General features: G+C 46.8%; 2 protein-coding genes across 6 annotated transcripts in view; one reads left to right on the top strand and one right to left on the bottom strand.

The window, feature by feature from the left end:
* Positions 1-22267, top strand: part of LOC129489562 (vacuolar fusion protein CCZ1 homolog B-like) — a 28602-nt gene extending 6335 nt beyond the window's left edge. For 2 of the 3 annotated variants that reach the window (XM_055292356.2, XM_055292358.2), the window contains 9 exons: positions 708-883; positions 5959-6040; positions 7774-7835; positions 8772-8883; positions 15154-15187; positions 16166-16283; positions 19665-19823; positions 20125-20252; positions 21919-22267. In XM_055292356.2, the coding sequence (XP_055148331.1) occupies positions 708-883; positions 5959-6040; positions 7774-7835; positions 8772-8883; positions 15154-15187; positions 16166-16283; positions 19665-19823; positions 20125-20252; positions 21919-21974 (927 nt within the window). In that variant the 3' untranslated portion in view covers positions 21975-22267. The remainder of the gene's footprint in view (positions 1-707; positions 884-5958; positions 6041-7773; positions 7836-8771; positions 8884-15153; positions 15188-16165; positions 16284-19664; positions 19824-20124; positions 20253-21918) is intronic. The other variant, XM_055292359.2, reaches the window with a different exon arrangement.
* RSPH10B (radial spoke head 10 homolog B) overlaps positions 19750-23228 on the bottom strand; it is a 44727-nt gene continuing 41248 nt past the window's right edge. For 2 of the 3 annotated variants that reach the window (XM_055292337.2, XM_063646131.1), the window contains one exon: positions 22583-22837. In XM_055292337.2, the coding sequence (XP_055148312.1) occupies positions 22633-22837 (205 nt within the window). In that variant the 3' untranslated portion in view covers positions 22583-22632. Of the gene's footprint in view, positions 19861-22582; positions 22838-23228 lie in introns of those variants that run through there. The other variant, XM_063646130.1, reaches the window with a different exon arrangement.

Below are 23228 nucleotides of genomic sequence, written 5' to 3'. Positions count from 1 at the left end.
GGCCAGGAATTAAATACTTGAAAGTGCTAGGTGGGCACAGTGGCTCATGCCTGTATTCCCAGTGCTTTGGGACGCCTAGACACGCGAATCACAGAGGCCAGAAGTTCAAGACCAGCCTGGGCAACATAGCAAGACCCTGTCTATATTAAAAAAAAAAAAATTTTTGGCCAGGCACGGTGGCTCACACCTGTAATCCCAGCACTTTGGGAGGCCAAGGCAGGCAGATCACGAGTCAGGAGATTGAGAGACCATCCTGGCTAACATGGTGAAACCCCATCTCTACTAAAAATACAAAAAAATAGCCGGGCGTGGTGGCAGGTGCCTGTAGTCCCAGCTACTCAGGAGGCTGAGGCAGGAGAATGGCATGAACCTGGAAGGCGGAGCTTGCAGTGAGCTGAGATCACGCTACTGCACTCCAGCCTGGACGACAGAGCAAGACTCTGTCACAAAAAAAAAAAAAAAAATTTGAAACAGTAAAACACAATACTGAATAAACATTAACTAGATATGTTTGAACTTTGTATCTTGGAATTGGTACTGAGTTGACACTCAGTTACGCATGTCTTCGCCAGGGTCTCATTGTTGCACTGTTTGCTAGTATGTAATTGTACCATAAATATGAGTCTGACATAAGATTATTTTCAGTTATCAAGGAGCAGTATATTCAGTGTACTATTAGTAAATTTTATGCCTTTTTTTCCCCACAGTATTTGCAAACGCTACATTTGCAGTCATGTGACCTACTTGACATTTTTGGTGGAATCAGCTTCTTCCCATTGGATAAAATGACTTATTTGAAAATCCAGTCCTTTATTAATAGAATGGAGGAAAGCCTGAATATAGTCAAATATACTGCTTTTCTCTATAATGATCAGCTTATCTGGTAGGTACACCCCAAGGCATGGTATTAAAAGAAGAAATTAAGATAATAAAAACAGCAGTGACTGGATTGATGACAGGTTGTCAAACAGGAACTTGCAGCAGGGAGGATGGGTAGGAAGCATCTTCATAGATATTGTCAAAATAAAGCAGTGATTATTTAAAGCAGAACTAGGGTGATTTGGGTTAAAATTTCCAAGCAGAGGAGTTGAAAACTGGTTGCATGAAAGATGAAAGGCTGGGCGCGGTGGCTCACACCTGTAATCTTAGCACTTTGGGAGGCCAAGGCGGGCGAATCACGAGGTCAGGAGTTTGAGACCAGCCTGACCAACATAGTGAAACCCCGTCTCTACTAAAAATACAAAAATTAGCTGGGCATGGTGGCGCATGCCTGTAGTCCCAGCTACTCAGGAGGCTGAGGCAGGAGAATCGGCTTGAACCCGGGAGGCGGAGGTTGCAGTGCAGTGAGCCGAGATGACACTGCTGCACCCCAGCCTGGCAACAGAGAGTCTGTCTCCAAAAAAGAGAGAAAATGTTCCTATCAAGTAAGGTTTAGGAATCCTGTTTTTATTTTGGAGTTTTTCTGAAATGATAAATGTGAAAAGCAGAATTTTTATACCTTTTTTTTTTTTTTCTTATAGAGATAGGGTTGACTGTGTTGCCTAGGCTGGTCAAACTCCTGGCCTCAAGCGATCCACCCATCTCGGCCTCCCAAAGTGCTGGGATTACAGGCATGAGCCATTGCACCTACTTTCTTTTAAAGCAGCTAGATTTCTTTTTTTTAATCCAAGAAATCCAAAGTGTTATATAAACCAGGAAATTACCTGCTATCATGAAACTGTTTGTGTCCTGCAGTAGGAAAAACGTGGGCACAAGACTGCCCAGCATACATGACCCCTGAGAGCTGGGTGGCAACCAAGGTTATGCACTTTTGGCCTAGAGTAGGTGGACAGAAGCCATCGAGGCATAGCAGGGAGTGGCCGGCCCTCCTGCAGCTGTTCCTCGACCCTCAAGTTTGATGTTCCCATTGACTACAGCCCACTTTTTTTTTTTTTTTTTGGAGACAGAGTCTCACTCTGTTGCCCAGGCTGGACTACAATGATGCAGTCTTGGCTCACTGCAACCTCCGCCACCCGAGTTCAAGTGATTCTCCTGCCTCAGCCTCCCAAGTAGCTGGGATTACAGGCATGTGCCACCACATCCGGCTAATTTTTGTATTTTTAGTACAGACAGGGTTTCACCATGTTGGCCAGGCTGGTCTTAAACTCCTGACCTCAGGTGATTCACCTGCATTGGCCTCCCAAAGTGCCGCAATTACAGGTGTGAGCCACCGCACCTGGCCTAGCCCAGTTTCTTAATTAGGGTTGTGGCCATATTTTACTACTATAACGTGAGTTCAGCTAATAGAAAAGGCAAAACTAGTTCCCCTAAAATTTACCTTCCCTGCCAAAATCTTGTAGCTCCATTTTAAGAAGAGAAACAAGTTACTGTAAAGAAATTTGAATCCAGTTAATAAACAACTTGGTGGGTTTCCACATGAACTTTATCTCCTAGGAAGACAACACAAATTTCAGGTGAAACCCATCTACTTTTTTTTTTGTTTTTGAGATGGAGTCGCTTTCTGTTGCCCAGGCTGGAGTGCAGTGGCATGATCTTGGCTTGCTGCAACCCCTGCCTCCTGGGTTCAAGCAATTCTCCTGCCTCAGCCTCCTGAGTAGCCGGGATTACAGGTGCTGCACCACAACACCCAGCTAATTTTTTTGTAGAGACGGGGTTTTACCGTGTTGGCCAGGCTGGTCTCGAACTCCTGACCTCAAAGGATCCGCCCACCTCGGCCTCCCAAAGTGCTGGGATTACAGGTGTGAGCCACTGTGCCCGGCCTCTACCTACTTTCTAATTTGACAAATAGTTTATCAGGCAACCTTACACTGTACTGACTCCACTGTAAGTTGCTTTCTGTGATACGCACACGATGTTACTAAAGTGAAATACTGCCGTGAAATGTAGGAGATGGGAGGATAGTTCTGCTTCTGTAGCATCAGGTCTGCAGAGGGAGTGGCTCCTCCACAGATGAAAATGACAGGAAGTGCTTGCAAGTTACACGCATCCACGGTGATAGGGAGATGTAGTGTGACAAGCCAGAATCCAGCAGCAGTGGTCCATGCCCTTGTTTCCACCGAAAAGAGAAGGGTAGCTGAGAATTCTGATCTCTGCGACGGAACACAAGCCCTGCCATGGGTGCAAACTCCTGAGAGTGAGGAAGAGTGAAGGCTTAGAGCAGAGGGTCCTCCAGGAGCTCATTCTGGGAGACCCTGGGGCCAGAGTGACCAGCAGGGTTGGCCCTTGGAAGCCTGGAGTCACAGGACAATCTGGCGCCCAGCTCCAGGGATCCTGTTGGCATTGTCATCTTGGAATAGCATCCGAGGGGTTGAGCAGGGCACAGCTGTGGTGGCTGCACAGAACTGTTCTGTTGTCACCTCCAGTGTGCTCATGGGGAAAGGTCAGTCCCAGGAAGTAGCAACAAAAAGAACCTTCAAGAAAAACAGCATGTTACTCCAGGTGCGAACACTTAACACCTGTCATCCCAGCACTTTGGGAGACTGAGGCAGGAGGATCACCTGAGGCCAGGAATTGAAGACCAGCCTGGGCAACATAGTGAAACTGTATCTCTAGAAAAAATGCAAAAAAAAAAAAAAAATTAGCTGGGCATCGTGGTGTGCACTTAACAGTCCCAACTACAGAGACTACAGAGGTTGAGGCCGGAGAATCACTTGAGCCTGAGAGTTTGAGGTTGCAGTGACCTATGATAGCACCACTGTACTCGAGCCTGGGTGACAGAACAAGACCCTGTCTAAGAAAAAGAAAAACATGTTTTGATGGAATTGCTTATTCCAAAGCTGTTATATTTAAATACCAAGAAAGACTTTTAAGCCAGGCGCGTGTGGCACATACGTATAGTCCCAGCTACTGGGGAGGAGGAGGCAGAAGGATCGCTTGAGCCAGGAGTTACCTGGAGACCAGCCTGGACAATATAATGAGGCTCTGTCTCTACCAAAAAGGAGAAAAAAAAAGAATTTGTCACAAGGAGAGTATATATTACCCTTAAGTATTTACTTAGTATACTGTTTTGATTTTTTTTTTGAGACAGAGTCTCACTTGCTCGGTCGCCCAGGCTAGAGTACAGTGGCGTGATCCTGCAGCTCACTTCAACCTCCACCTCCCAGGTTCAAGCGATTCTCATGCCTCAGTCTCCCAAGGAGCTGGGATTAGAGGTGCATGCTATCAGGCCTAGCGAATTTTTATATTTTTTAGCAGAGACGGTGTTTCGCCATGTTAGCCAGGCTGGTGTTGAACCCCTAACCTCAGGTGATCTACTCACCTTGGCTTCCCAAAGTGCTGGGACTACAGGCGTGAGCCGCCGCACCCTGCCACCTTCACATTTCAGTGATCTTGAATAGAAAACCCCCAGATCCAGCCTCATTGTCTGTCTGTCTCCTTTTAAAAAACCACTTCCAGAGTCTGATGCCTGCTAGTTTCTCTGTGCTTTTTCCACATGCTGCTCCTTCCTGCCTCATTTCAGATCAGATGGTTTGCCTGAAAGCTTGTTTTTCTCCTCCTTTTTCTTTTTTTTTTTTTTTGAGATGGAGTCTCGCTCCGTCACCCGGGCTGGAGTGCAGTGCCGCAATCTCGGCTTACTGCAAGCTCTGCCTCCCGGGTTCACGCCACTCTCCTGCTTCAGCCTCCGGAGTAGCTGGGACTACAGGCACCCGCCATGACGCCCGGCTAATTTTTTTGTATTTTTAGTAGAGACGGGGTTTCACTGTGTTAGCCAGGATGATCTCGATCTCCTGACCTTGTGATCCACCCGCCTCGGCCTCCCAAAGTGCTGGGATTACAGGCGTGAGCCACCGCGCCCGGCCTTTTCTTCTCCTTTTTCTACACCGAGATCCAGAGAATTAAAAATCCATATGCATTTCTGAGACCTAGGATCACATTCCCTGTCTACAGCACACCCATATTTTCCCAGGGGACTAGGGGAGAGACTGGCATTCCGTGTAACCCAGGAAGCTAAGAGACACCTGTTCCTAAAATGAAACAGTGTGGCTTTGGAGGTTTCCTGCATAATCCTACACAGAGTTCAACCAGAGAGTCCGATCCCTTGTGACTTTTTATCTCAAATGGCATCTAAAATTCAGGACTACGTAGGAGTAGCCTTTTGCAGGTCAAGATCAAGTTCCACTGCCTGGACTCAAGTTTAACTCTTTACCTTCCTGAACTTCGCAGTCAGGTGGTGAGCCTCTTGATATAATGTTAAGGGAAAAAAAGCACCGGTAGTCCCAGCTACTCAGGAGGCCGAGGTGGGAGGTTTGCTTGAGCCTAGGAATCGGAGGCTGCAGCAAGCTGTGGTCACACCACTGTAATCCAGCCTGGGTGACAGACAAGACTCATCTCTTGAAAAATGAAAAAAGAGGCCAGGCACGGTGGCTCACATATGTAATCCCAGCACTTCAGGAGGCTGAGGCAGGAGCACTACTTGAGTCCAGGAGTTCGAAACCAGCTTGGCAACGTAGCAAGATCCCCATCTCTACATAAAATACAAAAATTAGCTGATGGTGGTGCATGCCTGTAGTCCCAGCTAGTCCGGAGGCTGAGATGGGAGGACCACTTGAGCCCTGGAGGCCGAGTCTGCAGTGAGCCATGATCGCACCACTGCACCTGGCCTGGGTGACAGCAAGACCTTGTTTCAAAAAAAAAAAAAAAATTTTTTTTTTTTAATAAAAAATGAGCTTTATCCAGGGCTTCAAATTCTTTGGAAAAGTTTGACAAAGTATACCACGTAAATTCAGATTTACCTTAATGCTAAGAATTATGTTTAGGAAAAAGGAAGCTCATTTTGATCTCAGGTAGAAAAACAGATTGCTTTGAGTTTTATGTAGCTTTAGACTTTAAAAAGTTAGAATTTATTCTGTGTTACTAAAAATGACTTAGGAAAAAAAATTTTTAATGAGCTTTATCACAGCGGTGGAAGGACAAAAGACGATTGGAAACATTTAACCCAGTGCTTTTCTGATGTTGCAGGAGTGGATTAGAACAAGATGACATGAGAATTTTATACAAATACCTTACCACCTCCCTTTTTCCAAGGCACATCGAACCTGAGGTATGATGGGTACCATAGCTGCGCACACTTACCCACATCCAGGGGCACAGAGAGGGCGGGTGGAGTGAGATGGTGGTGCGTGGGGGCATTTCTGATCGTCACTGATGTATGTTTTGTCTTAGTGTGATATTTATGTCGCTGTGTGTCAAGTAGCACAGAAAACCACATGCAGCTCTCCTCCAGTGTGTAACCCTCAGATGTGATACGGAAAGCATCGTTTTGTGTGTATGTGTGTTGGTTTTTTGTGTGTTTTGTTTTTGTTTGTTTTTTGAGATGGAGTCTCGAACTTTTGCCTGGGATGGAGAGGTTCAAGTGATTCTCCTTGCCTCGGCCTCCCAAGTAGCTGGGATTACAGGCACCCGCCACCACGCCCAGCTAAGTTTTTTGTATTTTTAGTAGAGACAGGTGTCACGATGTTGGCCAGGCTGGTCTCGAACTCCTGACCTCATGATCTGCCCACCTTGGCCTCCCGAAGTGCTGGGATTACAGGCGTGAGCCACGGCCCTCAGTCCAGAAAGCATGTTTTTAAGAGAGGTGAGTCATTGAGTAGAGGAAAATTGGATTTTATTTTACTTTTAGTTTATATATTTATCTTATTTATTTATTTATCTTATTTATTTATTGAGACAGAGTTTTGTTCTTTTCACCCAGGCTGGAGTGCAATGGTGCAATCTCAGCTCGCTGCAACTTCTGCCTCCTGGATTGAAACAATCCTCCTGCCTCAGGCTCCTGAGTAGCTGAGATGACAGGCGCCTGCCACCATGCCTGGCTAATTTTTGTATTTTTAGTAGAGACGGGGTTTCACCATGTTGGCCAGGCTGGTCTTGAACTCCTGACCTCAGGTGATTGACCCGCCTCAGCCTCTCAAAGTGCTGGGATTACAGGCATGAACCACCACTCCCGGCCAAAAAACTGGATTTTAGATCGGGTTCTAGGAACCTTTCAAATGCCAGTGATCTTTAAAACAATCAACCTGTGTAGTCTTTTCCTCTATCAACAGGAGACCTAATTTTCAGTAGATGTTTTAGTGCCTACCTGGCTTTCCACTCTAGTACTTAATTTCCTGGTTTCCTGCAGAGAACTTTCAAATGATATCATTGTGTTCTCTGCAAAGTATTTTCAGAGCTTAACACACAAAAATCATTTTGGCTCAGTTGAACTCACTCTCTTCGTTTGTTCGTTCCCTCTCTCTTGTCCTTCCTCTTCTCTCTCCAATTTTTTTTTTAGAGACGAGGTCTCACTGTGTTGACTCAGCTGGTCTGAAACTCCTGGGCTCAAGCGGTCCTGCCACCTCAGCCTCCCAAGTAGCTGAGACTACAGGTGTGTGCCACCACACCTGGCTAATTTTTTGTAGAGATGGGATCTTGCCATGTTGCCCAGGCTGGTCTCAAACTCCTGGGCTCAAGTAATCCGCCTGCCTCAGCCTCCCAAAGTGCTGGGATTATAGGCGTGAGCCACCTCACCTGGGCAAAAATTTAAAAACTAGCCAGGTGTGGTCACACATGCCTATATCAGGAGGCTGAGGTGGGAGGACTGCTTGAGCCTAGGAGTTCGAGGCTGTAGTGAGCCATGGTCATGCTGCACACATGCCAGCCTGGGCTACAGAACAAGATCCTGTCTCTAAAAGAAAGACAAATGGCATGGAACCAGCTAGTAGATAATGAATGCTGTTTTTCAAAGCTTGGAAAATAAAAAGTCTGATAAGTCATTCTCGCCATTAAATGTATTTGCAGTTAGCAGGAAGGGATTCTCCAATAAGAGCAGAAATGCCAGGAAATCTTCAACACTATGGAAGGTAGGACTTCTGTTCTTTGATTTATGATACTGTGTTTTGTTTTGTTTGTTTGTTTGTTTTTTTGACTCAGAGTCTGGCTGTGTTACCCAGGCTGGAGTGCAGTGGTGCCATCTCGACTCGCTGCAACCTCTGCCTCCCAGGCTCAAGTGATTCTCATGCCTCAGCCTCCCGAGTAGCTGGAACTACAGGCACAAGCCACTATGCCTGGCTAATTCATTTTGTATTTTTAGTAGAGACATGGTTTTGTCATGTTGGCCAGGCTGATCTTGAACTGACTTCAAGTGATCCACCTGCCTTGGCCTCCCAAAGTGCTGGGATTACAGGTGTGAGCCACCATGCCTGGCCTGTTATCTTTTTGGTAAAGATAATATGGACATTGAAATATCTTTGTGCCATCTGATTGACAGTGATCAACAAAGGAAAGTTTATTGTTTCCAATGAGTTAAACTGACTTTAGCATACCCCCCCTTTTTTTTTTTTTTTTTTTTTTTTTTTTTTTGAGATGGAGTGTCTCTCTGTCACCCAGGCTGGAGTGTGGAGTACAGTGGCATGATCTTAGCTTACTGCAGCCTCCGCCTCCTGGGTTCAAGCAATTCCCCTGCCTCAGCCTCTTGAGTAGCTGGGATTGCAGGTGCCCACCACCACGCCCAGCTGATTTTTGTATTTTTAGTAGAGACGAGGTTTTGCCATGTTGGCCAGGCTGCTCTTGAACTCTCCTGACTTCAGGTGATCCACCCACCTCTGCCTCCCAAAGTGCTGGGATTACAGGCGTGAGCCACCATGCCCGGCCAGCATATTCTGATATGGTGTTTTCCAAATAGCACCTGGCATCAAAAGCAACCGGTGTATATTAAGTAGGAATGTGTTGTTCTGTTTCTAGATTCCTGATTCTAATTGACCTCGTTGAATCAAGTCATGTCTGTTCTTGCTTTTAAGATTTCTTACCGGACCCTTGAACCTTAATGATCCAGATGCAAAATGCAGATTCCCCAAAATTTTTGTAAATACAGATGACACTTATGAAGAGCTCCATTTAATTGTTTATAAGGTAACAACTTTTTTTTCCCTCCAGCGTTACTAATACTGAAGTCGATCTTTCTTGCAGGTGTACACGAGTGCGTGTGCAAACCTCTTAAATGTTTCTTAGAAAAGATGTTGGAAGTTCTGATTATGGTAAAACTCAAAATGGGTGTTCCTCCAGAGTAATAAGTTTATTTTCAGCTCCTTTTAAACAGTTTTATTAGTGAAGGAGGAACTGTTTAAGATTGTGATTCAGAAATGTGTGAAGTCCCGCGTGCTCTCAAGCCAAAGTCTGTCAGAGGTTGGTGCTGCCTGTTCTCGAAATGGCTCCGGATGGGGGCCGTGGCCATGTGTCTGTGCATATGCTGGTTTTGCTCTGATTTTAAAGCTGTGGGCTTGCTCATTCCATAAGGATCGTATTTGGTTGCTGTCAGGACGTCGTCTTGTAAAGATATGTACTCAGGTTGTGTTTCTAATTAAAGGCAGTTTTTGGTTCAAGAAAGAAGATGGAGCATGCACATGTGTTTCTCTTCTTTCCTGCCTTAGGCTGTGGAGAAGTTTTCATTTATAAAGGCTCAGAAATGATGCTGTGGGGGAACAGGAAGGAGCAGGATGTGTCAGGATGAGGGAGTCCTGTCCCTCTCTGGCAGGTAGACGGGACTTGTAAGCCATGCCTGATAGAGGGCAGTGCCGGAGCAGGCCTGGAATACGAATGGCAACCCTGCACTAAGGCAAGGACCCACAGCCCTGTGGAAGCCCAGAGAAGCTCCTGACTTGGAGGAGGTCACCTGAGGAGTCCGAGTGGGGACTGGGCCTAGAAAGGTGGGGAAGGGAAGTGAAGTGTGGCAGAGAGGCCAGTCAGCCTCCCCTTCCCCCATCCTTGCACAGACAGGCCCACGGCTGAGCATCCGTCCCTGGGTGACAACTGAGGGTCTGTTCAGAGAAAGGAAACAGTCTGAAGAGACCCAGAGTGGCTAACGTGGATGTCTGCCCCTGAGAATGAGGCCCTGCTCATTCTTGAATTTCTGTGTCCTAGATGGAACTGAGACCTTCATCCTGCACTCAGAGTGAAGCCTCCATCTCTGGTCAGCCTTCTGGTTCCCTCATTGTTAAATACAGCTGCAAAACAAAACTAGAGGTCTCAAACGAAAAATGATTCCAAGGACAGACAAGAACTTTAAAAAATTAGTATCCACTAATTAGAAGAGTTGTATCTATTAATATAAAATTGAAATGGGCCAGGTGCAGTCCCAGCACTTTGGGAGGCCAAGGTGGGAGGATCTCTTGAGGCCAGGAGTTGGAGGCCAGCCTAGGCAACACAGTAAGACCCTGTGTCGACAGAAAAATGTTTAAAAATTAGCCAGGCGTGGTAGTGCTCGTAGGTAGTCCCAGCTACTCAGGAGGCTGAGGCAGGAGATCCACTTGAGCCCAAGAGCTGGAGGCTGCAGTGAGCTATGATCACACCACTGCATTCTAGCCCGGGTGACAGAGTGAAACCCTGTCTCAAAAATAATGAAACTGGCATCAACAGTTTCATATCCAGCACCAGACATTATGTGACAGTGGAAGAGAGACTTTCAAAGTTCTGAGAGAAAATGAATTTAAGCATACAGTTCTTTGCCATGCCAAGCTGTCAACCACAGATAAGACAAAAGAAAGACATTAGCCGGGGCATGGTGGCTCACGCCTATAATCCCAACACTGGGAGGCCGAGGTGGGCAGATCACCTGAGGTCTGGAGTTCGAGACCAGCCTGGCCAACATGGGGAAACCCTGTCTCTACTAAAAATACAAAAAAGCCAGGCGTGGTGGTGCACGCCTGTAATCCCAGCTACTCCGGAGGCTGAGGCAGGAGAATCACTTGTACCCAGGAGGCGGTGGTTGCAGTGAGCTGAGCTTATGCCACTGTGCTCCAGTCTGGGCAACAGAGCAAGACTCTGTCTCAGAAAAAAACACGTTAAACATGAAAAGCCTCAAAAAGTTTACCCTCATGCACCCTTCCTCAGGGTGTTACACAGGGTCATCCATCAGCAGAATAAGTGAGCACACCAAGAAAGAACACTTGGGAATCCAGAACAGTAGTTCTCACTCATGAGATGGTACAAGGAAATCTTGGGGTGATCAGGCTCTTCACGTCTGCTGGCGACGCCCCACCTCCAGCACCTCCGTGACAGAGCAGGAGGTGGAAGGGCTCTAGGGTTCAAGCCGCCAAAATAAAAAGATGTTTTGTTCATCACATGGTGGCTTGAGAGAGTCAGTTAAAGCTGGGCTGTGATAGGCTGGCAGGGAAGGGGAGATTCCAGGAAGAGCATACAGAAAGATGTGGTCTGAAAAAGCAAACCAAAATGTGGGAGGTGTAATTTAGAGCAGGAATTGGAGTAGGAAGACTGTCCGTTTGTGTATCAGTCGAAAATTCAAGACCTCATCTCAAGAAAAAAATCATTCTCCTTTGACCCAGGTAATGACTGAACTCTCCATAACCCTGGTGTGTAATATGCTGTTGGCTGCACTTCTATTTTTAGAGTCAATCTACAGACATAATTTGGGGTGTGATATGGGATTGTGGCTATGTTAAAGGGTCCTTATCTTTTTCTTAATGACTTTGAGATACAATGCACGTACCATACAGCTCACCCTCGTACACTTAAAATGTGCAGTTCAGTGATTTCTAGTTGCAAAGCTCATGAGTCTCCAAAACCATCCTCACTTCTGACACCCACTGCGAGTTTGGGAGTCCCTATGACCACCTTTAGGGTAAGAGTTCGCCAGAAGTACTACAGGACTCAGAAAAGGCTTTCTACAGCAGTACCCCCAAGCCAAAGGCCATGTGTCCCAAAACCCCCGGGAGGTGCCTGAAACCGGGGACAGTACCAAACCCTTCACATACTGTGTTTTTTCCTGTACATACATGCCTGTGATAATGTTTAATTTATAAATTCAGTACAGTAAGAGATTAATAGCAATAATAAGGCTGGGCACAGTGGCTCACACCTGTCATCCCAGCACTTTGGGAGGCTGAGGCAGGCAGATCACTTGAGGCCAGGAACTTGAGACCAGCCTGGCCAGAGTGATGAAACCCTGCCTCTAGTACAAATACAAAAATTAGCCAGGCATGATGGCATGCACACGTAATCCCAGTTACTCAGGAGGCTGAGTCAGGAGAATCTCTTGAACCTGGGAGGCAGAGGTTGCAGTGAGCCAAGATTGTGCCACTGCACTCCAGCCTGGACAACAGAGTGAGACCCCATCTCAAAAAAGGTAGTAGTAATCATAATTGGACAATAACAATATGCTGCGATAAAAGTAATGTAAATGTGGCTTGCTTCCCCCTTACCTCAATATTGTATTATGCTGTCCCTCACGTAACAGAAACCATGGGAAGCAAAACCAGGGATGAGGAAGAATGACTGCACTCCCAGCTGCGTTTTATTACAGTGGAAGAATACAGGTTAAAATCAGCCCGGGGAAGAGGCATGTGGGGCAGGGCCCAGGAGCCACCAATGGAAGGACCAGGAGTCCTTCCATTTGCTTTAGGTTGGTTTGATTTTTTGGGTTTTTGTTTTTGGTTTTTTGGTTTTTGTTTGGTTTTTTGACATGGAGTCCCGCTCTGGTGTGAACTTCCGGCTGTCCTCTCCCGTTGGGGTCATGCAGACAGCACAGTGCGTGTTTCCCCATCAAGGATGTATGGCCGTCTCTATGGAGTGTTGCCGTCCAGGGAAGCTCACCTGAGCCTCGAGATCCAGAGTTTTTATTGGGGATTGGCCACAGAGACACAGCTGGCCCCAAGTGGCCGGCCTTAGTCTCCAGCCCTCCAGAGGTGGAGCGGGTGCTGTACAGGCCTGGGCTGTAAGGGATATTGGCCTGTAGTTTTGTATTCTTGTGATATCTTTGGGCAATGCTGGCCTGATAGAATGTGTTGGGAAGTGTTCCCTCCTATTTTTTTGGAAGACAGTGAAGAATCAAGTTAATTCCTCTTAACATGTTTCATAGAATTCACAGTCAAGCTCTCTGCACCTGGGCTTTTCTTTGTGGGAAGTCTTAAAAGAAAGAAAGTTTTAAAGTTTTAAAAGAAAGTTTCTTTTCTTTGTGGGAAGTTTTAAAGTTAACCATTTATGCCTAGTGTTCCATTATTGGAACGCTAAGCTTGTGGGAGTTATATCCTGCTGAAGGTCATTTTTCACAAAAAAGATTTACAACCTCCAGCATAAATGGGTTAATCTCTTGTTACGGGTTTATTTCGAGTTTGTTTCTTTTTCTTTTTTCTTTTCTTTTTTTATTTTTTTTGAAATGAACCCTCTGTTGTTCAGGCTGGAGTGCAGTGGCACAATCTTGGCTCACTGCAACCTCCACCTCCTGGGTTCAAGTGATTCTCCTGCCTCAGCCTTCTGAGTAGCTGGGATTACAGGCATGTGCCACCACGCCCAGCTAGTTTTTTGTATTTTTAGTAGAGACGGGGTTTCACCATGTTGGTCAGCCTGGTCTCGAACTCCTGAACTCATGATCCACCTGCCTCGGCCTCCCAAAGTGCTGGAATTGCGTGAGCCACCACGCCTAGCCTGATTTTGTTTCTTCTTGAGTCAGCTTTGGTAGTTTGTGTCTTTCTGAGAATTTGTCAGCTTCAATTTTATTTGATTTGTGGGCACGCGGTTTTTCATGGTGTTGTAGGTGAAGCCGATGCTCCGTTTTTCCTGTAAAGTCAGTAGTGATGTCTCATCTTTCATTCCCGATGTGAGTCTTCTCTCTTTGTTTCTTGCTCTACAGTCTATCTAAAGGTCTTTCATACTTCTGGAATCTTCACAAGAAAAAAGGAAAAGTTTTTCAATGTTGATCTTTTCAGAGAACCAACTTCTGGTTTCATTTATTTTCTCTATGATTTTTCTCTGTTGAGTTTGTTTCTGCTCTCATCTTTTATTATTTCCTTCCATTTGTGTTAGGTTTGTTTGGCTTTTTTTTTTTTTTTTGGAGACGGAGTCCCTCCCTGTCTGTCTGCACTCAGTCGCCCAGGCTGGAGTGCAGTGGCACAGTCTCGGCTCACTGCAACCTCTGCCTCCCAGGTTCACACGATTCTCTTGCCTCAGCCTCCTGAGTAGCTGGGATTATAGACGCACACCACCACGCCCAGCTAATTTTTTTGTACTTTTAGTAGAGACGATGTTTCGCCACGTTAGCCAGGCTGGTCTCAAACTCCTGACCTCAGGTGATCTGCCCACCTCGGCCTCCCAAAGTGCTGGGATTACAGGTGTGAGCCACCACCCCCGGCCCACTTGCTTTAGGTTTAGTTGACTCCTGTTGTCCAGGATTGTAAGATCAAAGTTCAGGTCACTGATTTGAGATCTTTCTTCTCTTGAGACAGGACCTTGCTCTCGGAAGTGGGAAGAGGTACTGGGGCAGGTGGGAATGTGAATTCAGGAGCGGAGGCCTGTGGCTGGTGGAAGGCGGCCAGCGGAGGAAATAGAATGGCTATAAACCATAGAGGAGGAGGAGGGAAGGCAGATGAGGGGTCACACCCATGATGACATGAGCAGGAAGTCAGTACAATGTCCAAAGGAGGATATGTTAAAGAGTCAGGAGAACGCTGTTGTCTAATAACAGTGTAAAGTGGTTGCCGGGGAGGAGGCTCAGGGAAGGAAGTCTGTGGCTTTCATCATCAGGCTGATGTTCCACTCAGCCTTTTTTAACCATACGTTGCTTTGATCAATTTTAAACACTTTCGGTTATCTGTGGTCCTGGTGGTTGTAGGTTGCTATGTCTAATGTCATAACTGCAATTATTTGCTATAATAAAGTGAGACAGGATGATATCCATTTGCTGTCTTTGTGAACTTGTGTCAATGGAAATCATCCCAGAGTAGTGGACAGTTTCTGCCAATTCTCTATTCTCTCTGGACTATACACAGACTAGAACAGTAAACCCCTAAGTCCCCATCACACAAGTGAATAAGATTCTGGTCTTCGTTGCTTCTCCATGTTGTGTTGTTGGGTTTGCAAGAGCATTTTAAATCATCACGTCAGTCACGAACACTTCCCTGTGCCTGTCTGATGAGGACGTCCGTGGTAACCTCCCCGCTGGCGCCGTCACACCTGACAAGGTGAACAGCACTCCCCTCGCGTCATGGAATGGGCAGTCTGTGTCCAGATGGCTCTAGGTGACCAAAAAGCCTCTTTTTACAGTTGATTTGTCCCCATTGATTTGAGGAGTCATTAACAGATAATTATTAGTCATTAATAACAGATCGTTATTATATGAAAGTCTCCTTTTTTCCACCATTTCATAACCTCTGGTTTGTTCTGTCTTCCCAGGCCATGAGTGCGGCTGTGTGCTTTATGATCGACGGTGGGTACGCGCCTTTGTCTGATTTCAGCCTGACTAAGCTTTTTGTACTTTGCTGCGTCCTATTCTTAAATGATAAATATGTTTTGGGGGTTTCAGTGGTTTGGGGGTGTTTTTTTTTGGTTGGAGACAGGGTTTCACTCTTGGAGTGTAGTGGCACGATCATAGCTCACTGTAGCCTCGACCTCCTGGGTTCAAGTGATCTTCCCACCTTGGCCTCCTAAGTCGCTGGGACTGCCAGCACACACCGCCGTACCCAGCTAATGTTTTTGTTGTTGTTGTTTGTTTAGACAGGGTCTCACTATGTTGCCCTGGCTGGTGTCAAACTCCTGGGCTCAAGCGATCCCCCAGCCTTAGCCTCCCAAAGTGCTGGGATTTCGGGCATGAGCCCCCACACCCAGCCCATTAAATGATAAATGTGTTGTCATAAGCAATGTGGAGGCAAAGAGAGGAGCCCTGTTCCCCATCTGGGACCGCCCCCCGTCTCCTTAACTAGCCATTGCTCATATTTTTTAAGTCCTAGTTTTCCCGCCTGTCAGCAGTAGAATGTGGGCATCTTTCTGTGCCCCGCTGACTGCGGGCTGCAGACAGCAGTGGTACCTCTCTCGGGGGCGGGGGGCTCTGAGGATTGAATGAGGTCATGTCTGTGAAGCACCAAACAGCACCTGGCCCATGAGTGCTATGTAATGTTTGTTAAATAAACATACGACCTTCTGAGGTCTTTCTGGGGTAGGCAACCGTTTACCACCCCACAGGGTGTGCCTCAGTCAACTTTTCACAGTGAGATAGGTCTTCACCTTTTTTCCATCTGAAATGTAACCAGTTTTCTATCTTCTGTTTCTCTTCTATTTGAGGAGCAGAAGGGGGCCTGAGCATTCATCGTTTGCTTTCCCAGATCAGTGAAGTTTTTGTTTGAATACTGTTGTTCAGCATCGGACAGTAAAATGAATCTTACTGGTATTTTTTGTCATGACTTGCCAGCCTCTATCCAGCCAACGTTGGATTTTTGCCGAAGACTGGATGGCATCGTTGGGCCCCAGCTCACAGTGCTGGCCTCTGACATCTGTGAGCAGTTTAACATCAACAAGAGGATGTCTGGGTCTGTACTTTGCTTTCTGTTCACTTTCAGGCATTGAACGGCTTTTGAAATACACGTAGTTTTTACTTAACAAATGTGGGTGGTATTAACAGTCCTGTGTTCTCGTGGACTGTAGAGGACGGTGCTACGTGCCGTTCGGGCCTCTGTCTGAAAGGGTCCTGGGGAAGTCGACCTGAGTGTTTCTGCCCCACGATGGCAGCTGGGGCTGGGTCTTCTGTTAAATACCTTCCCTCAGCTCCCCCCTGAATGGAACGTCCCATTTCACTAGCCCAGATTGTTACATTCACGTGGACAGTAGTCATCGGCGTGGTCTTGGTGTGCACAGACTGAAAGCGTTTTGCCTCTTGTGTGAAAATGTGTAGGGGAAGCTGGCTGGGATGTGGGGCACTGGGCCTGGGTACTCAGTCTGGCGGCCTGAAGCGTCTACACTGAATGGGAGAGGCGGGATTCACTCCTCCAACTCTAGACACTGAAACGTCCTTGAATTCTTTCTCCCTGGTTTTTTTTTTTTTTTTTGAGACAAAGTCTCACTCTGTCGCCCAGGCTGGAGTGCAGTGGCCTGGTCTTGGCTCACCGCAGCCTCCGCCTCCCAGGCTCAAGCAATTCTCATGCCTCATCCTCTTGAGTAGCTGAGATTACAGGCGTGCACCACCATGCCCGGCAACTTTTTGTATTTTTAGTAGAGACGGGGTTTCACTATGTTGGCCTTGAACTCCTGACCTCAAGTGATCCACCTGCCTCAGCCTCCCAAAGTGCTGAGATTACAGGTGTGAGCCGCCGTGCCCGGCCATCCCTATCTTTGCTCGATATGAAATAGTTATTATAAAGTCAAAGCGAGGAGCTGGAAAGCACTTTGTGAATTGAAGTCCTGCTTTTAAATGGGCTCTCTACACTTTGAGAAGTTACTAAAATGCTGGGAATTCCTGCCGACGCTCATGCTCTTAATGTTCATAGGTTATTTTTTGGGTTTTTTTTTCTTTTGAGACAGAGTCTTGCTCAGTCGCCCAGGCTGGAGTGTGCAATGGCCTGATCTCAGCTTACTGCAACCTCCGCCTCCTAGGTTCAAGCGATTTTCCTGCCTCAGCCTCCTGAGTAGCTGGGTGCCATCATGCCTGGTTAATTTTTGTAGAGATGGGGTTTTACCATGTTGGTCAGGCTGGTCTCAAACTCCTGACCTCGTGATCTGCCCACCTCAGCCTCCCAAAGTGCTGGGATTACAGGCATGAGCCACGGTGCCTGGCCCATGTTATTTCTGTATGGTCTTGTATAAGCATGGGCCTCTAAGAGTGCAGAAGCGAGCAAAGGTGAAAGCACCTCTAGATTTTGTACAACAGTGTGTGGATTACTGCTGTGAACAGCTTACATCTTTGTTGGGTTTTTATTTTTTTGAGACAGAGTTTCGCTCTTTCACCCAGGCTGGAGTGCAGTGGCATAATCTCAGCTCACTGCAACCTCCAGCCCCTGAGTTCAAGCAATTTTCCTGCCTCAGCCTCCCGAGTAGCTAGGACTATAGGCGCGTGCCACCACAGCCAGCTAATTTTTGTATTTTTAGTAGAGACGGGGTTTTGCCATGTTGGCCAGGCTGGTCTTGAACTCCTGACCTCAGGTGATCCAACCACCTCGGCCTCCCAAAGTGCTGGGATTACAGGCATGAGCCACCATGCCCAGTCAACAGCTTACATCTTGACAGTGCTGCTGAATCATTGAATCCTTTGGCCGTGAAAATGCCAGGTTTTCCTTTGTGAAGGAGGCAAAAGTGAGTTAAATCAGTTTGGATCACACAGGTTATCAACTAACAGATGGAAAGTGACAAAGTGTAGTGACCATAGAGAACGTGTCACCTGTTTTTTTTTTGTGGGTTTGTTTTTGGAGACAGGGTCTCCTGCTGTCGCCCAGGCTGGAGTGCAGTGGCACAATCATGGCTCACTGCAGCCTTGACCTCCCAGGCTCTAAGTGATCCTCCCACCTCAGCCTCCCCGGGAGCTAGGACTACAGGTGTGTGCCACCACGCCTGGCTCATTTTTGTATTTTTGATAGAGACGAGGTTTCACCATGTTGCCCAGGCTGGTCTTGAACTACTGGGCTCAGGCAGTCCTCCCACCTTGGCCTCCCCAAGTGCTGGGATTACAGGCATGAGCCACTGCTCCTGGCCCCACACCGTGTTTTGAGGATAGAAGCTTACACCCGATTTAAGTTTGTTGTCTACCCAGACAACTACATTTGCAACTTTTTCCAACAGTTTTTCTTGTTATACTTTCCTTAGCCTTAGGGACCTACTGAAAACAAGCTCTGGTTTTATAAGAAGTTTCTTTACATGTTCCTGGAAACTTAATCCTCCACGTTCTTTCTTTGCCTGGATGTAGAGTATTTCAGTAGCACAGCACTTGTCCAGAGGTCGGATTTCCGGCGCCCCCAGCCCTCCAGAACATGGCTGCTAACCCCGAAGTAAGCAGAGGAGGCTTCTGAGCCCAGGGGCAGGGCTGTGCTCAGGCTCCATCCCAGGCCCCAGGGTGGACACTGAGGGTGCAGTGAGGGGAGGGGAGGGGCCCCGGGAGTGGTGAGGCCCAGCTTTTCCCACTAGGTACCTGAGGAGGTCACAGACTCTGACCTGGGAGGCAGTGTCATAGCACTGCCTAGTCAGGTTAAGAAATAAAAAGGTATATCCCATTTAAACTGTTCATTAGACTGCAGTGGAAAAGGCGACTACATTTTACAGTGATTTCCACTGGGGATGATATGAGGAAAAGCTTTGTTACATACATACTGTCGTAGGCTTCGGTCATGAGGCAGGTTAATTTCCACGGGACACTCATTCCCCGCACTGGGGGGGAGGAACGAGATGTTACTCTCCTCAAGCAGGGGTCGGCAGACTTTTACGGTAAAGGACCAAATAAGAAGTATTTCAGGTGTCACGGGCTGTATGTAGTTACATGTGTTACAACTACTCAACTATCATCTTGGCGGGAAAGCAGACAGACAACACATGAACCTGTGGCAATGGCGATGTTCCCGTGAAACTTGTTTAGAAAAAAGAGGGCCAGGGCCGGGCACGGGGGCTCACAACTGAATCCCGGCACTTTGGGAGGCCGAGGCGGGCGGATCACAAGGTCAGGAGATCCAGACCATCCTGGCCAACATGGTGAAACCCCGTCTCTACTAAAAATACAAAAATTAGCTGGGCATGGTGGCAGGCACCTGTAATCCCAGCTACTCGGGAGGCTGAGGCAGGAGAATCACTCGAACCAGGGAGGCGGAGGTTGCAGTGAGCCGAGATCATGTCACTGCACTCCAGCCTGGGTGACAGACTCTCAAAAAAATTTTTAAAAATCTAGTTTATCCGGCCGGAGTGTTTGTTAGTATCTTCGTGACATGTTTTCACAGGTCTGAGAAAGAACCCCAGTTTAAGTTTATCTACTTCAACCACATGAATCTCGCCGAGAAGAGCACAGTTCACATGAGAAAAACGCCCAGTGTGTCGCTCACTTCCGTGCACCCAGATTTAATGAAGATTCTCGGTGACATCAACAGTGACTTTACCAGGTGATTCCAGCCACTTCTCCAATCAGGCGTCCCCTTTCTAAGAAGAAAAGACACAAAGTCCCTTCAAAGCCAAATGACCCAGAGCCCTGTCCACGGGGTTCAAGCGTCAACCACCTTCATGGGCGGCACTTCCAAACAGACCCGGGAGCCCTGCAGTCACCGGTTCCCTCGCGCGGGACTCCCTGAGCCTTTTAAATGCCACGTGCACCTGTTCCATTTCCTGTTCTTGTTTTGGAATGCTGATTTTCACGGTCTGGCTGTATGAATAACGAACTATTGCATTTTGAAACTCGTCTTGCAGAGTGGATGAAGACGAGGAGATCATCGTGAAGGCCATGAGTGATTACTGGGTTGTTGGAAAGAAGTCTGATCGGCGGGAGCTCTATGTCATTTTGAATCAAAAAAATGCAAACCTGATTGAAGTAAATGGTGAGTAGGATTTGGTATTTCAGGAGAATTTTAATGCTGCTGATACTGAAAAGTTGTGTTTTCACTGCATTAAGAAACATGGTTAAAAAATAGAAAGATAAATAGAACAAATCATGACTGTTGAGATTCTAAGCAGGTGCCTCTGCTCAACATTTGCTCTGTTTTCTGTACCTTGGAAAACTGTGACAAGACTTTCCTATAGCACAGGAAACTTGGCAATGACGAAAAGAAAATTATTTTCTACCACGCTAAAAAAAAAAAAAAAAAAGGTGACTTTACTGTGTATTAAGAAATGTCCCCCTTTTTTTAGAGACAGGATCTCACTTTGTCACACAGGCTGGAGTGCAGTGGTGCAATCATAGCTCACCACAGCCCCCAACTCCTAGGCTCAAGCAGTCCTCCCACCTCAGCCTCTCGAGTAGCTGAGACCACAGGCATGTATCACCAAGGCATGTGGCACCATACCCAGCTAATTTCTTTTTTTTGAGACGGAATCTTGCTCTGTTGCCCAGGCTGGGCTCAAACTCCAGGCTTCAAGCGATCCTCTGGCCTCCCAAAGAGCTGGGATTACAGGCATGAGTCACCTTGCCCAGGCCAAAATGTCCTTTAATATCCTATGATAAAAACATACCTTTTGTAGGGAGAAGCTGCCAGGTTCACACAGACATTTACAACTATCCCTCTGTACACTGGCAGAATAAGGCAGACATTTTCTCCTGCCAAAGCGGCCAACCTTGCCCACTGCACGGGGTGACCCAGCAGCTGCTCTGACAGCTCCGTTGCCCTGGAGAGAGGGGACCTCACCTCGGCAGAGCCGCACCCTCAGGAGATGCCCCACATGTACACTGTGGAAATTCAATGTAAGCGTTTTTTTCCCCTCGTATCTATCTTCTCAGGCATACTATATTTTTCTCTTTATTATTAATAATTGTATTAGTAATTGTGTGCATTAGAAACATCAGTTAATACAAGCCTGATCTAAACTGTGAATTTGGTAAGATCAAAATCCTGACACCTCTGCAGAGCCCTTGGTCTGCAGCTCAAGATTGCTGTCCGTTTCTTTGTTCCCTCAGTTCTCCCAGTATGCCAGCATCGCCAGCCTTGTGCTTCTAACCCCCTCCCCTGGGTGTCCCGGGCACTTTGCAGTTTCTCAGGCCCCGGGCAGCAGTGTTGATATGCTCAAAACTCAAAACTACTGAGGCCTGGTAGCTTTCCTAGGTGGTTGTTTTTCCCCTCTTAACATTTCTTAGCTGAGCACAGTGGGGTTCATGCCTGTAATCCCAGCACTTTGGGAGGCCAAGGTGGGCAGATCACTGAGGTTAGGAGTTCCGAGACCAGCCTGGCCAACATGGCGAAACAAAAATTACGAAACAAAAATTAACCGGGCGTGCTGGTGTGCACCTGTAGTCCCAGCTACTCGGGAGGCGGAGGCTGCGGTGAGCCAAGATCACATCACTACACTCCAGCCTGGGTGACAGAGCAAGACTCTGTCTCAAAAAAAAATAAAAATAAATAAAAAAATTCTTGCCTAGTCTTCTGGGATTTAAGGTCAAAATCAATGCAAATATCTCTTCCTAATTTTACCCACAAAGAATTTAAGTAAATATCATGTAACCTTTTAAGTGAGTGCCTCTTCCTTCCTCACTGTTGTCTGTCCTTTTTGCAGAAGAGGTCAAGAAACTTTGTGCAACGCAGTTCAACAACATCTTCTTCTTGGATTGACTGATGATGGCTCACCGAAAGCGCATTTAAAAAACACTCGGCAAACATTTGGTCATATGCAAGTTAGTGCTCATGTGACGGACTGCATTCAGGACAAGGGTAAAGCAATACTTGCTTTGAAGAATCACATTTCTACTCGGTCTGCTGATCTCCCGAGGTTTTTAGATTTTAAATATTTATGTGGAATTAATTAAAGGTAGTTGGCTATATCGCTATCATTCCATTCTTTTGACATCATGTGAATATTTTACTGGAAAATAAGACTAATTAATAAATTGTTAAAGTTTTTAAAATTCTGGTTTTGTGTTGAGTCTCTCTCCTGCTGCCTCTTTGTAGATTACACTGGCCACCAGGTCCGTGACCCAGGCTGGAATGCTATGTCTCACTGCAGCCTCAACCTCCTGGGCTCAAGCAATCCTCCCACCTCAGCCTCCCAAGAAGCTAGAACCACAGGTACACACCACCCACGGTCAGCTGATGTTTTAATTTTGCAGAGAGAGACGGGGTCTCACTATGTTGCCCAGGCTGGTCTCGAACTCCCGTAATCCAGCCATGTAGGAAACCTGAGATGCAGTGGGCCAGGCAGTATTTTAAAACACTGAGACGAGTACAGTGCTAAGAATTGTAATGCTCAGGAAATCTTACAGCACGTGCCGTCCTAAGCCTGCGTGTGTGTCCTTGTGGCTCGCTTTTTCTTCTTGCTGGTGATGGCCTTGCTGGACGGGGACACGGTCACATCCTCCTTAGGAGGGTCCAGTATGAGGTGAGAGGATGACACGTCCGCCGGCTCCTTGATCACCATGATGTCCCCCTCATAGTCATGTCTCTTGGCTTCTTCCTCTCTCAAGATGAAGATATTCAGCCTAAAAGCAAACATGAGAAGGTGGTAGCCTTTTTTTTTATCCCCCTCAAAACTGCAAAACCAGTTTTATGCTATTTATAGTATACAGCCCTTCATACTTGCATTTCAACAGCATGTGTAAACAAAACTAAGTTGCTACACTTTGCCTGAAATAACTGATGCCATGTCAACACAGTCCAAAATAAACTTTTCATCTATCCATGAAAAGAAAATTTTTTCTCGAGATGGAGTTTTGCTCTTGTTGCCTAGGCTGGGGTCTGGGGTGCAATGGTGCAATCTCGGCTCACTGTAACCTCCGCCTCCCGAGTTCAAGCGATTCTCCTGCCTCAGCCTCCTGAGTAGCTGGGATTATAGGCTTCCGCCACCACGCCCGGCTAATATTTTGTATTTTT

The sequence above is a fragment of the Symphalangus syndactylus genome, chromosome 9 (genome assembly GCF_028878055.3).
Source record: "Symphalangus syndactylus isolate Jambi chromosome 9, NHGRI_mSymSyn1-v2.1_pri, whole genome shotgun sequence".
Classification (NCBI taxonomy): Eukaryota; Metazoa; Chordata; class Mammalia; order Primates; family Hylobatidae; genus Symphalangus; species Symphalangus syndactylus.
The sequence above is the reverse complement of the archived record's forward strand: the minus strand, read 5'-3'. Positions and strand labels throughout refer to the sequence as shown.